Source organism: Felis catus, chromosome E1, assembly GCF_018350175.1.
Source record: "Felis catus isolate Fca126 chromosome E1, F.catus_Fca126_mat1.0, whole genome shotgun sequence".
In the NCBI taxonomy this organism is placed as follows: domain Eukaryota; kingdom Metazoa; phylum Chordata; class Mammalia; order Carnivora; family Felidae; genus Felis; species Felis catus.
Genome location: NC_058381.1, coordinates 25138121 through 25154002, shown reverse-complemented (window position 1 = coordinate 25154002; position 15882 = coordinate 25138121). Strand labels below are relative to the sequence as shown.

Here is a 15882-nt window from a genome sequence, read left to right as displayed (position 1 = left end):
TAATACTCCATTGTATATATATACCACACCTTTATCCATTCATCCATCGATGGACATTTGGGCTCTTTCCATACTTGGGCTATTGTTGATAGTGCTGCTATAAACATTGGGGTGTATGTGCCCCTTCGAAACAGCATATCTGTATCCCTTGGATAAATACCTAGTAGTGTAATTTCTGGGTCGTAGGGTAGTGCTATTTTTAATTTTTGGAGGGATCTCCATACTGTTTTCCAGAGTGGCTACACCAGTTTGCATTCCCGCCAGCAGTGCAAAAGAGATCCTCTTTCTCCGCATCCTCACCAACATCTGTTGTTGCCTGAGTTGTTAATGTTAGCCATTCTGACAGGTGTCAGGTGGTATCTCATTGTGGTTTTGATTTGTATTTCCCTGATGATGAGTGATATTGAGCATTTTTTCATTTGTTGGTATGCCATGTGGATGTCTTCTTTAGGGAAGTGCCTATGTATGTCTTTTGCCCATTTCTTTACTGGATTATTTGTTTTTTGGGTGTTGAGTTTGATAAGTTCTTTATAGATTTTGGATCTTTTTTTTTTTTTAATTGTAAGAATATTTAAGGTCTACTGTCTTAGCAGATTTCAGTTATACACTACAGTGTTATCAACTGTAGTCACCATATTATACATCACATCTTCAAACTTTATTTATCTTATAAAAGTTTGTACCCTTTTATCAGCCTGTCTGTATTCTCCCAACCTCCAGCAACTGCTCTTCTACTCTCTGTTTCTGAATTCAACTCTTTTTTTTTTTAAGATTCTGCATATAAGTGATATACCATGCAATATTTGTCTGTCTTTGCCTGCCTTATTTCACTTAGTGTAATGCCTTCCAGACTTATGCATTTTGTTGTAAATGACAGAATTTCCTCTTAAGACTGGATAATATTCCATCATACACATATATATATGTATGTGTATATATATACACCACATTTTTTTTTCTATCATACATATACATATATATATATATATATATATATATATATATATATATATACATACACACACACACACACATACCACATTTTGTTTATCCATTCATTCATTATTGTACACATAGGTTGTTAGCACACCTTGGCTTTTGTGAATAATGCTGCAATGAATATGGAAGTAAAACTATCATCTTCAAGATCATGATTTTGTTTCCTTTGGTTTTATACCCAGAAGTAGGATTGCTGGATCATATGGTAGTTCTTTTTTTGATTTCATGTGAAACCTAGTTTTTATAGTGACTATTCCAGTTTATATTCCCATCAACAGTGTATAAGGATTCTTTTTTCCTCCGCATCTGTGAATGGATATTCTCTCTGGTCTTTTTGATAATAGCCATCCTAACAGGCATGCATTAGTACCTCATTGTGGTTTTGAGTTGTATTTCCCTGATAATTAGTGGTGTTGAGTACCTTTTCATGTAGCTTTTGGCCATTTGTATGTCTTTTTTAGAAAAACATCTATTCAGGTTTTTTCCCATTTTAAATTGGATTATTATTATCTTTTTACTATTAAGTGGTAATGAATTTCATATATATATATATGTGTGTGTGTATATATATATATATATATTTTTTTTTTTTGGATATAAGCCCTTATTGGATCTGTGGTTTGCAAATATTTCCTTCCACTGCATAGATTGCCTTTTCATTTTGTTAATGGTTGCACTATTGGCACTTTTATGTTCATATACCCACATATGTATGCCTCTGATGGGATTTGTAAATGTTTTTTTAAAAATGAGAGTATTTCATGATGCCTGCGTGGCTCGGTCAGTTAAGTGTCTGACTTCAGGTCATGATCTCAGGTCATTTGTGAGTTCAAGCCCCATGTCAGGCTCTGTGCTGATAGCTCAGAGCCTGGAGCCTCCTTTGGATTCTGTGTCTTCCTCTCTCTGCCTCTAGCCCACTCACACTCTGTCTCTCTGTCTCTCAAAAGTAAATAAACATTTAAAAGAAAGAAAGGGGGACACCTGGGTGGCTCAGTCGGTTAAGCGTCCAACTTTGGCCCAGGTCATGATCTCTCAGTTCATGGGTTCGAGCCCTGCATTGGGCTCTGTGCTGATGGCTCAGAGCCTGGAGCCTGCTTTGGCTTCTGTGTCTCCCTCTCTCTCTGCTCACACTCTCTCTCTTCTTCAAAAATAAACATTAAAAAAAATTTTTTTAAATAAAAGGAAAGAAGGAAGGATATTTCAAAACACTCTTTTATTTTTGGCCTCCATTTTCACTGCAGATTACATCACATGACACTTTTACATATCAATAAAAGCCTTTTATAATTTAAATGACTGGCTAGTAGGCCCCATTCATCCCCTATTTTTTAATCTCTATTTTTCTTTAATATAATTTAGTAATAAATTCTGTATGCCTTTGGTTAGGTATTTATTTAGGCAATATTACTTGAGGGGAAATATCTAGGTTAATAGGCCTGCACATTTTTATGGCTATAAATCAATTTTTAATATATCAAGTATCTTTTATTGCTTTAGTGTTACTACTTTTGTGTAGGAAGTTTCAGAAACAAGACTGAATCACTATTAAACTTGGCTTTTAGAATAAATTCAATATATAGTTTGTCACTTACTCTTGAAACTAGTGTGTATGCAAATTTTTCAGTAGTTCTTCTGGTGTATGACTGCTTGATAAAAGAGTATACTGAATAGAGTTGTTTGGAATACCTGAGGACCGGAAGGATTATGTAGTTAACATTTAAAGAGAAATGCCAATTGAGATTCAGATTAATTTAAGTAGCAAATATATTTTCCATCTTTGTAAAATAGATTCTTTTAGGGGCACTTGGGTGGCTCAGTCACTTAAGTGTCTGACTCTTGATTTCAGCTCAGGTGATGACCTCAGAGTTCATGGGTTTGAGTCCTGCATCGGGCTCTGTGCTGAGAGCATGGAGCCTGCTTCAGATTTTCTCTCTCCTCACCTCTCTCTGCCCATCCCCTGCTCACTCTCTTAAAATAAATGAACTTAACAAAAACTGGATTCTTTTAAAAAGTGGTTATTTTTTTTTTAATTTTTTTTTAACGTTTATTTTTGAGACAGAGACAGAGCATGAATGGGGGAGGGGCAGAGAGAGGGAGACACAGAATCTGAAACAGGCTCCAGGCTCTGAGCCATCAGCCCAGAGCCCAATGCGGGGCTTGAACTCACGGACCGCGAGATCGTGACCTGAGCTGAAGTCGGACGCTTAACCTACTGAGCCACCCAGGCGCCCCCAAAAAATGGTTATTTTTTTAAAGAATTTTTAGCTGTATCCATTTTGAAAATGTTTTCATAAAAACTCTAGTCTCATGTAGTCATTTTAATTTTCATGCTCAGAAAACTCATTCTTATTTACTCATCTTGTATTCAGATGTTGACAGTGTTGTCTTGATTTTTTTCTGATTTTTAACTGTCATAAAATTTTAAAGTACATTTAAGTGTACAAATGAGATATGGTAAAGAAATACTGAAAGGCTTTTTATGTAGCTGCAGTAGCTTTTTCTTACAGTATTGTAATCTAATTTCATCACATGCTAATATCTTCTGAAGTCAGTATGACTTAGTATACATATTAAGAATGCTGTCTTGGGGCGCCTGGGTGGCGCAGTCGGTTGAGCGTCCGACTTCAGCCAGGTCACGATCTCGTGGTTTGGGAGTTCGAGCCCCGCGTCGGGCTCTGGGCTGATGGCTCAGAGCCTGGAGCCTGTTTCCGATTCTGTGTCTCCCTCTCTCTCTGCCCCTCCCCCGTTCATGCTCTGTCTCTCTCTGTCCCAAAAATAAATAAAAAACGTTGAAAAAAAAATTTAAAAAAAAAGAATGCTGTCTAGATAAGCACCAGGTGATGTATGGAATTGTTGAATCAGTATATTGTACACCTGAAACTAAAATAACATTGTATGTTAGCTAACTGGAATTAAAATAAAAACTTAAAAAAATGCTGTATAACCTGTATATACATTTCTTGGCTTAATTATTTTGCAAATGCTTATAGCATCCCTATTTTAAAATATAATACTGGTAAAATCTCATGTTTTTATAGAACTTTGTTCTTTACACAGTAGTTTCATTTGCATTATTTCACCTATTCCTTAGAATAACTGCTTTAACTTGTTGGGATGAGCACTGGGTGTTGTACAGAAACCATTTTGACAATAAATTATATTTAAAAAAAGAATAACTGCTTTAAATTAGTATCACCATCCCATTTTATAGAAGAGGAAACTGAGAACACAAAAGTTGAGTAACGTATTACCAAAAATTGCATGGAAGTGGCAGGATCAAGTCAATGACTTTTTTCATTGAAAACACAAATAATCTGCCTCTGTATTCCTTATTTTTACTAAATCTGAATTTTAAATTCTAGATTCCAAAGTGGTTCATTTCATTTTTGACTTTTGACTTTTGTGTTATTTTGCCTGCATTTTTACTCCTAGAAATTCATTTGAATTTGTCGGATGATTTTTAAAGTATGAATCGGGTTGGTGTATATGCAATGAGATGAAAGAAATATTTCTCTCTAACTTAAAGAATCAGTAATTTATATCAAAATTAGTATTTCTGCAATGGCTGAGTGAAGATGTCAGCAAATCCTCCCTGAAAAGCAACTGGACAAAATAGAACATTGTACAAAATTGTCAGCCAGCTATTTTAGGACTTTGGAAATGGACCAAAGCTATTTGACAATTGGGAAGCATTTATTCAAGAAAAACCACTAAACCTTGGTAAGGGTAATGGGAATCTGTGGTAATTTTTCTTGGGGCTGTTCCCATTCCTTCCTACCCAACATGATAGTTTTACCAAGGCAGAGATGAAAAGGCTGACTTAATTTGGAATAGGACAGGCATGAATGCCTGCCCAAGAAAATTGTGCATATACACAATATTTATATTTGTGTGTGTGTATATATATAAATAAGTAATTTATATATATATATAGTCATATATATTTATATGTATATATATGTATATATATATATATATATATATATATATAGTCATATATATTTATATGACAATCATGTTGGCAAACAATCAGGGAACATCATTAGCTTGGGGTTGAGATACTGATTAAGGAAAACACCAGACTGACAGGCCAGTCAAAATTTTAACCAAGAGATCCAGGGAACAAGATGACCGTAATGAGTATTGATATATTTCACCATATCACAAATGATCTGGAAGCCTGCTCATATACAAGGCTAGGCCCAAGCTCAGCAGAAACCAAGGAGGACCGTAGCTATCTATTCATTCCTGATTGAATGTGAGACCTTGCACATGCAAAAAGTAAAAACCAAGGAAGTTCGTTATCTGCCTGAACTTCGTATCATTTTTCAAACTGCAAACTCTTCCATCAAGAAAAAGTGTAAGTATTACTGGCTCAAGATGTTTCAGCATAGCCCCTCACCAGTTATTGTCTGATCAGTAAATTATGCTGTTCCCAAGGAAGCCAAACTTAAATGTAAAAAATAATAAAACTGAGCTGCCTCACACTGCAGGGGAAACAGACTCTAGAATTAGTCCAGGAAGTCACAAGGCAAAACACACAGGTGGTATCAGAATCCAGAGTTGGTGAAACATATTATCAAATATGTCCAGTTCTCAATAACAGAAGATCATGAAACATACAAAAAATAGAAAACGTGACCCATATACCGTGGTGGTGGTGGTGACAACACTAGATAATAGAAACTGTCACTGAAGTAGCCTCAGATGTTTGACTTAGGACACAAAGATTTCACAGCAGTTGTTATAAATGTTTTCAGTGCTAAAGGAAGCTTTGTTTAAAGATTTAAAGGAAAATATAATGACAATAACTAGTCAAATATAAAATATCAATAAGGAGATAAAAATTTTAAAAGTGAACTCAATGGAAATCCTGGAGTTGAAAATTACAATAAATGAAATGAAAATTCGCTACAGGGACTCAGCAACTGATTAGAGTTGCAGAGAAATAATCAGCAAAATAGAATATAGATCAATAGAGATTTTCCAGTATGAAGAGCAGAGAGAATAAATAAAAATGAACAGAACCTGAGGTGTGTGAAACACCAGAGACAGGTATACCAATACACACATAATGGAAGTCCCAAAAGGAGGAAAGGAGCAGAAAAAAATATTTGACAAAATAATGGCTGGATCTTCTAAAAGTATTGAAAGTCACTAATCCAAGAAGCCCAACAAACTGCAAGCAGGTTAAAAACAGATCCACATCTAAACATATCACAGTCAAACTGTTCAAAGTTACAATGAGAAGATCTTAAAAGCAGGAAGAGAAAAATGACTCCTTCTGTAGAAGGCAATAAGATTAATGGCTGACCTTTTTTTTTTCTTTTAGAAATGATAGGGGTCGGTAGGCAGTGTGATGACATTCAGAGTGTTGAAGGGGGAAAACTGTTAACCCAGAATTCTTTATCCAGCAGAATTATCCTTCAGAAATTAAGGTAATTTGAAAACAGTCCATACAAACACTATTGCTAGTTAACATGTCTTAAATACTGAAGGAATAAAATACTTAAAATATTGAAGGAACTTCTTCATGCTAAAACAAAGTGACCCCAGACAATAATTTGAATTACATAAAGAAATATAGAGCACCAGTAAACATAATGATATACCAATACATTTCTGTTTCACCTTTTTACTGACTTAAAATACAAAATCATAAGAATAATTTGAAAGCTATGTTGTTCTTACATGATAAAAAGACGTCATATGCATGACAATAATACAACCAAGAGAATGGGAACTAGAGCTATATTTGAACAGCATCTATATTTTACTGAAATAAATTAGTATTAATCTGAAGTAGCATGTGTTAAGCTTTATTTTGTAACTCTAAAGCAGCCATAAGAATATAATCCCAAATATAGTTTCCTTAAAAAGATAATTAAAATGATATGCTATCTAATACAGAACAATCTAATACAAAAGAAGGAAGTAAAGGAGGAATAGAAAATCAAAAATACTTGAGATAAATAGAAAACAAGTAACAAAATGGTAGGCACAAATCCATATCAATAATTACTTTAAGTATAAATGGATTAAACAATTATCAAAAGCTAGACTGATTTTTTTTAATCCAAATACTTGAGATTCAAAGACACAAATAGATTCAAAGTAAAATGCTGAAATAAATATAACCATGCATATTTAGGAAAAAATGGCTTTTAGACAAAGGATTGTTACTACACAGACATTTATGGTAAGTTGCAGTTCTTCAGGAAAATATAAAAGTTGTAAATGTATATGCACCCAGCAGCAGAACACTCCACCCAACAACAGCAGGGTACATATTCAAGTACATGTGATATTGTCTAGGACAGACTATATGTTAAACCATGGATTATTACACTGTGGCCCATTGGCTGACTTTGGTCCACTACCTGATTTTATACAGCCTACAAGCTAGAAATGTTTTTTTACACTCTTTTTATATATCAAGAACCATAAAGCCTGGTTTGAGAGAAGTTAAAATCTAAAGATAGGTCAATTGAAGCTATTGAGACTGAGTAGTAGAAAGACAAAAGAACTAAGGGAAATGAACAGAGTTTAGTGGACCTGTTGAAATAGCAACAACCGTACCATCATACACATAGGAATCCCAGAAGGAGAAGAGAAAAAGTGGCAGAATACTTGAAGAAATAATGGGTCCAAACTCCCCACACTTGATAAATGATATGAACCTAAACATTAGAAAAGCTCATCGAGCTCCAAGAAGGATAACACTGTAAGTGATTTACACCAAGACTCATTTTAATCAGATGATCAGAAGCCAGAGACAGAGAAAATTTTTAAAGTAGCAAGAGAAAAGCTATCCACCACATGCAGTAGATCTTCAATAAGATTAACAGCAGGTTTCTCATCAGAAATCTTGGAATCCAGGAGTGAGCAGAATGGTACTTTTATTCTGTATCTAGGAAAAATATTTTTTTCAAAAGTGATTTGGATTTTAAGTTGAATTCTTACGTGTGACAATAAAAACCATGAGCAACCAAAGAAAAAATAGATAAATTTGACCATCAAAATTTATTTATTTTTATTTTTTTAATTTAAGTTTATTTTGAGAGAGAAGGATTGTGCACACATGAGTAGGGGGGAGGGGCAGAGAGAGAGGACAGAGAGAGAATCCCAAACAGGCTCTACACTGTCAGTGCAGAGCCCATTGAGGGGCTCAAACTCAGGAACTGTGGGATCATGACCTGAGCTGAAATCAAGAGTGGGACGCTTAACCAACCGAGCCACTCAAGTGCCCCTGACCATCAAAATTTTAAACTGTTTATCGAGGCATCTGGGTGTCTCAGTCAGTTAAGCATCTGACTTCAACTCAGGTCATGATCTCATGGTTCGTGAGTTCATGACCCATGTCAGGCTCTGTGCTGACAGCTCAGAGCCTGGAGACTGCTTCAGATTCTGTATCTCCCTTTCTCTCTCTCTCTCTCTCTCTCTCTCTCAAAAATAAATAAGTATTAAAAAAAATTTTTTTAACTTATGTTTATCAAAGGACATTGTCAAGAAAGTGACAAAACAACCTGCAAAATGGAGATAATATTTGTAAATCACAGATCTGCCAGGGGTCAACTAACCAACAAAATGGAGATAACATTTGTAAATCACAGATCTGCCAGGGGTCAACTAACCAGGGGTCAACTAACTCCTACAGCTCACTAACAAAAAGAAAACTCAATTAAAAACTGGGTAAAGAACTTGAATACACATTTCTCCAGAGATGACCTACAAATGGTCATCAAGCACATAAAAAGATACTCAAAATCATTAGTCATTAAGGAAATGCAACTCAAAAACCACAATGATTCTGCTTTGCACTTACTAGGATGTTTATAATTAAAAAAATGGAAAATAATTTTGTAAGGATGTGGAGAAATTGGGACACTGGTATATCACTGGTGGAAATATAAAATGGTATAGCTGCTGTGTGGAAAAGTTGGTAGTTCCTCAACATGGAATCCCATGTAACCTGGCAATTCCACTTCTAGGTATATACCCCAAACAGTTGAAAACAGGGACTCAAATACTTGTAAACAAATGTTCAGAGCAACACTATATACAATAAGTAGTAAGTGGAAACAGCCCAAGTAGCCATCAGTGGATGAATAGGTAAACACAATGTGGTATATGCATACTGTGGAATATTATTCAGCCGTAAAAAGGAACGATATATTCCTACGTGCAGCAACATGGATGAACCTCACAAATGAAAAAAGCCAGATATAAGAGGTCACATATTGTATGATTCTATTTATATGAAATATCCAGAATAGGTAAATGAATAGATAAAGAGAACAGAATGGTGATTGTCAAGGGCTGGGGGAAGGGAATAATAGGAAATAACTGCCTAATGTATCACTACTCATTTGGGATGTATGAAAATGTTTTGGAGAAATATACATAACATAAAAGTGACCATTTAAAGCATAACAGTCCACTGGCATTAGTACATTCAAAATAGGCAACCAACACCTTATGTTATGAATTTCTCCTCTGTAAAAGTTTTTTTTAAATCACCATGTGTTACCACTTCATACCCACTTGAACGTTTGATAGAAAAGACAGGCAATAACAAGTGTTACCAAGAATGTGGAAAAACTAGAACCATTGTACCTTACTGATGGGAATGTTAAATGGTGCAGCCACTTTGGAAAATAGATTGCCAGTTTCAGATTATCAGATGTTAGGTAGATAAACAAAATGTGTATACAGACCTTTGGAATGATTTTAAGTAATATTTGGAATGGAATTAAAAGGCACAAACTAATGATATCTGCTGCAACATAGATGAACCTCAAAAACATTATGGTAAGGAAAAGAGGCCAGGTATAAAAGACCATGTGTTGTATTATTCTATGTATATGAAATGTTCAGAAAAGGGCAAATTGTAAGAGATAGAAAATAGACTGGTAGTTTCCTGGGCTGAGGGTGGTGATGTAACTTGACTAAATGTGGGTACAGGATAGCTTTTAGGGGTAATTGAAATATTCTAGAATTGGATTCTGGTGATGGTTGCACATGTTTATAAATTTACCAAAATCATTGAGCTGTACGCTGAATTCAGGTAAATTTTGTGTTATGTAAGTTAGTCCTCAGTAAAGCTGTTTTTAAAACATCAGTGTGAAGCCTGATAGTGGTATTTAGGACTCCTAAATTTGGCTTACCAGTGTTTCACTAATTTAAACTATGGCAGTCCCCCAAGTATATGTGTCATGTTTTTCCTTTGTAAAAATTTCTAATGATAATTTGTGGATGTGTGGTCATCTGTTTCATACTATTTGATATACTGAATGTCTTTTGTATGTACAGAGGATGGTTAGAACGAGAGAGCAGGTATGGTCTGCAACCAGGACACAATTGGTTTATCATCTCTATGCAGTGGTGGCAGCAGTGGAAAGAATATGTCAAATACGTGAGTATGACCCCCGTATGTAATATTTCATAGGATTTTCAACTCTATCAGACTTTGGTGGCTCGTGGAGTGATCCGGAGTGATCTAGGAGAAGCGAGCATTTTACATATCTCATTTAATGCTCACAATATCCCTGGGAGAAAAGTGGTATTATATTCATTTTACCTGTGATGTACCTAAGGCTGAAATTAAAGGTGACCTAAATATCTTGCTTACTGGGATCAAACCTAAGGTCTGACTTTTAAGCCAGTGGTATCTCAACCACATCACTTACCTTATCCTTCATTTGTTCACCTTTTTCATCAAAATGTTGAAGACCCTTGGGTAAGAAGTGTTGATTTTTCTGTTCAAGAAAGTTAATTTCAGGACTAACATTAGATTCAGTTTCTAAATGATAATCTGCCATTGTTCCAAATAAAGAGTTAAAAGAGGAATTCTCAATGAAAATTCTAGAGTCTTTATGTATGTGTGTGTGTATTTTGATTGTTTATTTTGAGAGAGATCACACGCGAGTGAGGGAGAGGCAGAGAGAGAGGGAGAGAGAATCCCAAGCAGGCTCCATACTGTCAGTGGACTCAATCTCATGAACTATGAGATCATGACCTGAGCCAAAGTCAAGAGTTAGATGCTTAACTGACAGAGCCACCCAGGCACCCCTAGAGTCTTATGTAAAACAAAGAATGGATTTTTCTTCAGTATGAAAAGACTCAGAGTAATGCTAGGAATCATATTTCTCCCATTTTTGGAGAGCCAGTTGATATATAGATTCATCGTTAGTTACCAAATGGTCACCAACCAAATGATCACTAACCTGATAGTTTGATTCATATTTTTTCCTGTATGTCCTTTTGTGTCATTGCTTATTTATCAGAATATTAGTAGATGTTCACATTATTTACTTCATTATTCTAACTGGTTCTTTTTCCGTTTTGCAGAGTTTAATATTGTGTTTTCACATATAAAATATGTTAATTGGAAAAAATAGACTGATGTTGTTGAAGGAGAAGTAGGCAAATGACTTCAAACTTTGTAGGTAGATAATGATGGTGATTGTAGGTAGAAAATGAAAACATTGAGGTAAAGCATCAAGTCTTTTTTGAAATGCTTTTTGTTCTTTATATTCTTAAATTGGCCTTAGAATTAATGGTTATTAAAGTCTTACTGGCTACAGACTCAAAGAAAATCCTCATTTTGTGTTTTGAAGAGTTATTTTTATTTCCTGTAGGAACATGGTAGAGGTCTTGTTCTTAGCAGCACATCTCTCATAAGTAGACAGAAGTGCAGTGTTGAGAACACAAACCTGATTTGCTCTTGCTTCCCATAACCCTTCTGTGCATGAAAAGAATTAGTGGAGGGTAGTAAGGGAGAGATATAGAGGTGGAAATCTACACTTAAGTATCATATTCTCTCTGCTGTGGCATTCTGTATTGTTGTCTAGTATGTCTGTCAAATGCAGACTTAAAGTTTACTTTAAAATGAAACTGGTTAACTGTTGTGAGAAAGGTATCAATTTATGTGTAGGGAAAAGTAGCAGAGACTTAAGGCAACTTACTTAATAAGAGGGAAAAATGTAAATTGAGTAAGAGCAGTCTTTTCTGAAGATATGTATTAGAAAAGTGATCTTTAGTAAATAAAAGGTAACTTTGTTTTATATGCAAATAACTATTTTAAAAAATGACATTCTGGGCCTCATCTGTGAAATGAGATTAAGAACAGTAACCTGCATCATAGCATGTTAAGAAGATTAAAGGAGCTGATACATGTGAAGCATTTAAAACAAAAAATTTTTTTTAATGTTTGTTTATTTTTGAGAGAGAGAGCGTGAGCAGGGAGGGACAGATAGAGACACAGAATCCGAAGCAGGCTCCAGGCTCTGAGCAGTCAGCACAGAGCCTGATATGTGGCTCAAACCCACAAACTGTGAGATCATGACCTGAGCGGAAGTCGGACGCTCAACTGACTGAGCCACCCAGATGCCCCTATGAAACATTTTAGGACACTGTCTGGTACATAGTAAGTACTGAAGTATTACCTAATAGTCTGAGAAAACAGTATAGGATAATAGCAGTGAGCTTGTACCCCTTGTGGTAGAGTCCTGGACCTGCTACTTGCTGTATGACTTTAAACAAGTTACTTATCCTTTCCCTACCTCAGTTTCTTCATATGAACAACAAGATTATTTCAATAGGGTTATTATAAAGAATTAAATAAATTAACATTTGTGAAGCACTTGGCCCCATGCCTGGCAAGTAGAAACCCTATGTAAAGTTAGGGAAGTAATGGTAGTAATATTAACAGTGGTTTTAGCAGCAGTAGCAATAGTAATTAATGATTTCTATTTACCTTTGCAGTATACAGCAATTTTGGCAAATACTTTGTTTAAGAAAAATTAATTGGTGTTTTTATTGTTTTGGATAATTTGATCTTACTGTGGGCTTAATCTGCCCACCTAATAAGACCATCAATTAGCTTTAGTTAATGTCTCCATAAAATGGCATACTCTGTAGTGGTTTACCTCAAATTTGCTATGATTGACTTGAGGTTGAATATTTGATCTGCTCATGCAATCTGTTCATTAATGAGCCAAAGGTATTTCTGCCATGTGAAATCTCCCTTTGTAAAAATGTAAATGAGGAGAAATGGTGAAATCTTTTCTGTTTGTCATCATTATAGTATATATGTTTGTCTTTCTTCCTGTTTGAGAACTGAGGGAGCAGTATTACTACTCATGTACTAGTCCTCATGAGTACTAGTACTCATGTACTAGTCTTACTGTTTATTATGATTTATTATTATTACATAATGCTTCTAATCTAAGAAACATTTGAAGCACTTCTCTTTTTTGAATTTATAGACAAAGCCTCTGAGGTCTCTTTAGGTTTTGTAATTGCACAGAGTTGTATTAGGCAATTACTTTATTAATTGATCTAGATTTCTGGAGCTTGGGTCTCTTGATTCCTACCTTAGTGCTTTTTCCATTACTCTATACTGCCTTCCATTTTTTGAAAACCAGCATTGCAGACTGATGTAATATAAAATTGGCATAACTAGTAGTTGTTTAAGTTAATTAATACTTGGAATATACATATGTATAAAAAGAAGTAGCATCATCACTGATAGAGAAGAAAATGAATCCTGACCCTTATTTTGGAACATCATTAATCATTTGATACAACTCAGAAGGAATCATGAAATGCTCAAAATAGAATTATCGTATGTTAAAGTGCCACATAGCCCTTTTAGGAATCATCGACTCAAGAGAATGAGGAAAATTTTCACCCTGGGTGAAACTTTATCTACTGTAGAGACCTATCTTCTTAAAAACACAGAACAGTTGCTAATAGTTCCAGAGCCAGAAGTCACTAAAAACAAAACAAAAGATCCTTTGATATTTAGGGGAAAAAAATTTCCAGAGCAACTGGAAATAACACTCTCAGAAAGAGCCAGTGACTACAGTATATGACCATTATTGGTTTTCTTAACATGCAGAAGGAAAGATTAGTTGACTGAAAATGTTGATAATTTCACCGAAAGCAAGAGTGGAAGCAATGACCTGAAAAATAGAGGAGGAAGGGGAAAGAAGAAAGAACCTGAGTAATGGTGACAGTTTCAAGGCAGTGCCGGACACCGAGAGCAGTAGATTCCTAGAATAGCAAAGAAAGTCAGACAGTGAGAAGACAGACCACTCTAGTTGGAACAGTGGGAAATAAGTGAAGAAAAGCTCTTACTCTCTAAGTCTAAAAAGGTTATCATTCACTGCACCATGTTAAAAGCATATGGTACAGTGTGCAGTCACTGGCAGCAAAGATTTCAGTCTCTGATAAGCTATTAAAATCATTCTATTGCTAAATTATTGTAAAACTTAAAGTAATTATAGTGCATAAACAAACTTAAAATAAATGGAATAGAGAAATGAATATAAATTTTAAAAAGAGTTTCCTGTCAACCATGTGATAGTTATGCACCCACCATTTAAGGTCAAGAACAGTTACAGCAAAAATAAAGTGATTTTTCTGGACGATAACGGAGTGATCTAGGAGAAGACTTTAATTTTTCAAAAGTTATTCTTTCAAAATGGCTATGCTATCAGTCTTACTCCTTCTTTATAGGAAAGAAGTAAATGACCCAAAAGCTCACTAAAATCTGAATCTGTTTAGAGTTTTAATTTTATTTATTTTTTTAAGAAGAGCTTAACTTTATTATTTTTTTAATGTTTACTTTTGACAGAGAGTGAGCGAGCATGAGTGAGGTAAGGGCAGAGAGAGAGAGGGAGACAGAAGATCCAAAGCGAGCTCTACACTAAGAGCAGAGAGCCCAGTCAGTGTGGGGCTCGAACTCACGAACCATGAGATCATGACCTGAGCTGAAGTCAGATGCTTAAGTGACCGAGCCATCCAGGCCCCCTTCCCAGCTGTTTTTAGAGGCAGTTTGTATCTTGGTTAGCAACTCACTCCTTACACCCACACCCCAGATTGAGTTTGGCTTTGGGCTCTTGATCTTTAAACAAGGGAGACTGACCTCTGTGGGTTGTTAAGTTTTAGGATTCTTTATCTTCCTCTCTACCCCATTCCATGTAATCTTGTTCCTGAGATCAGAGAATTGGTAGAAGACTGTGGGAATCACAACTATAAACCCTGTAGAAATGGGATTGTCTAGTTAATAAGGAATCAGAACCTAAATTGACTGCCAAGAAGAGAACCTGTGTTCAGACCTGGTGGGTGGGACTGACAGTAGGCCATGTGGTAGGCATATTGCCTTATCCTGAGAGCATCCTTCCCCCATGACCTCTATTCCTTCTCAGATTTTATTTATTTTTATGTGGAAGACATTGAATACAAAGCAAATAGCCTATATGTAATTTGCCACTTTTTCAGGGGTGTGCACATTGTTCCAGAAAAGTGGTTCTCTGACTTGACTGTGCATTGGAATCACCTGGGTTAAAAGAAAAACACCTGGTGCCCTGATCCTCACCCTCAGAAATTCTGATTTAATTGATTTGGGTGCCACCTTGGCCTTGGGATTTTAAAAGCTTCCCAAGTGATGCTAATGTGCCACTAAGTTGGAGAACCGCTAAGAGAGAAATTCCAGAATATCTCTCCCCGAAGGAAGAAGACTGTATTGGCAGATAAGAAAAAAAAAAATCAACTATTGGAAGTGAAAAGCAAGTTCCAGAGCAAGTAATACATTCAATAAGCAATCAGTTACTACTATACTCTCAGTATTTGCAGCACATTATGAAAACAGAAGTTTTAGACAATAGTCCTCACTAGGACAATGGCTATCAATTTTGACTGCATAATAGGATCACATAAAGACCTTTAAAAAAAAAGAAAAGAAATGCCTCTGTTCCGCTCCAAACCTAATAAATCAGAAACCATTGGAGTAATATAAGTCATTTTTGTTCACTGAAAATTTCTTTTGAAATCTAAATTTAATGCATTTTTGCTGATATGAACTCAATATCAGAA

The 15882-nt window shown here is 35.4% G+C and overlaps 1 protein-coding gene and 1 long non-coding RNA gene across 3 annotated transcripts in view; one reads left to right on the top strand and one right to left on the bottom strand.

Annotated features, from left to right (window-relative positions):
* The window catches only part of LOC109494292, a 124639-nt gene extending 113090 nt beyond the window's left edge, over positions 1-11549 (bottom strand). The window contains exon 1 of the long non-coding RNA XR_002149027.2: positions 10689-11549. This is a non-coding gene — a long non-coding RNA (uncharacterized LOC109494292). The remainder of the gene's footprint in view (positions 1-10688) is intronic.
* Positions 1-15882, top strand: part of USP32 (ubiquitin specific peptidase 32) — a 242241-nt gene that overhangs the window by 167062 nt on the left and 59297 nt on the right. For both annotated transcript variants that reach the window (XM_003996605.6, XM_011289074.4), the window contains exon 12: positions 10312-10414. In XM_003996605.6, the coding sequence (XP_003996654.4) occupies positions 10312-10414 (103 nt within the window). The remainder of the gene's footprint in view (positions 1-10311; positions 10415-15882) is intronic.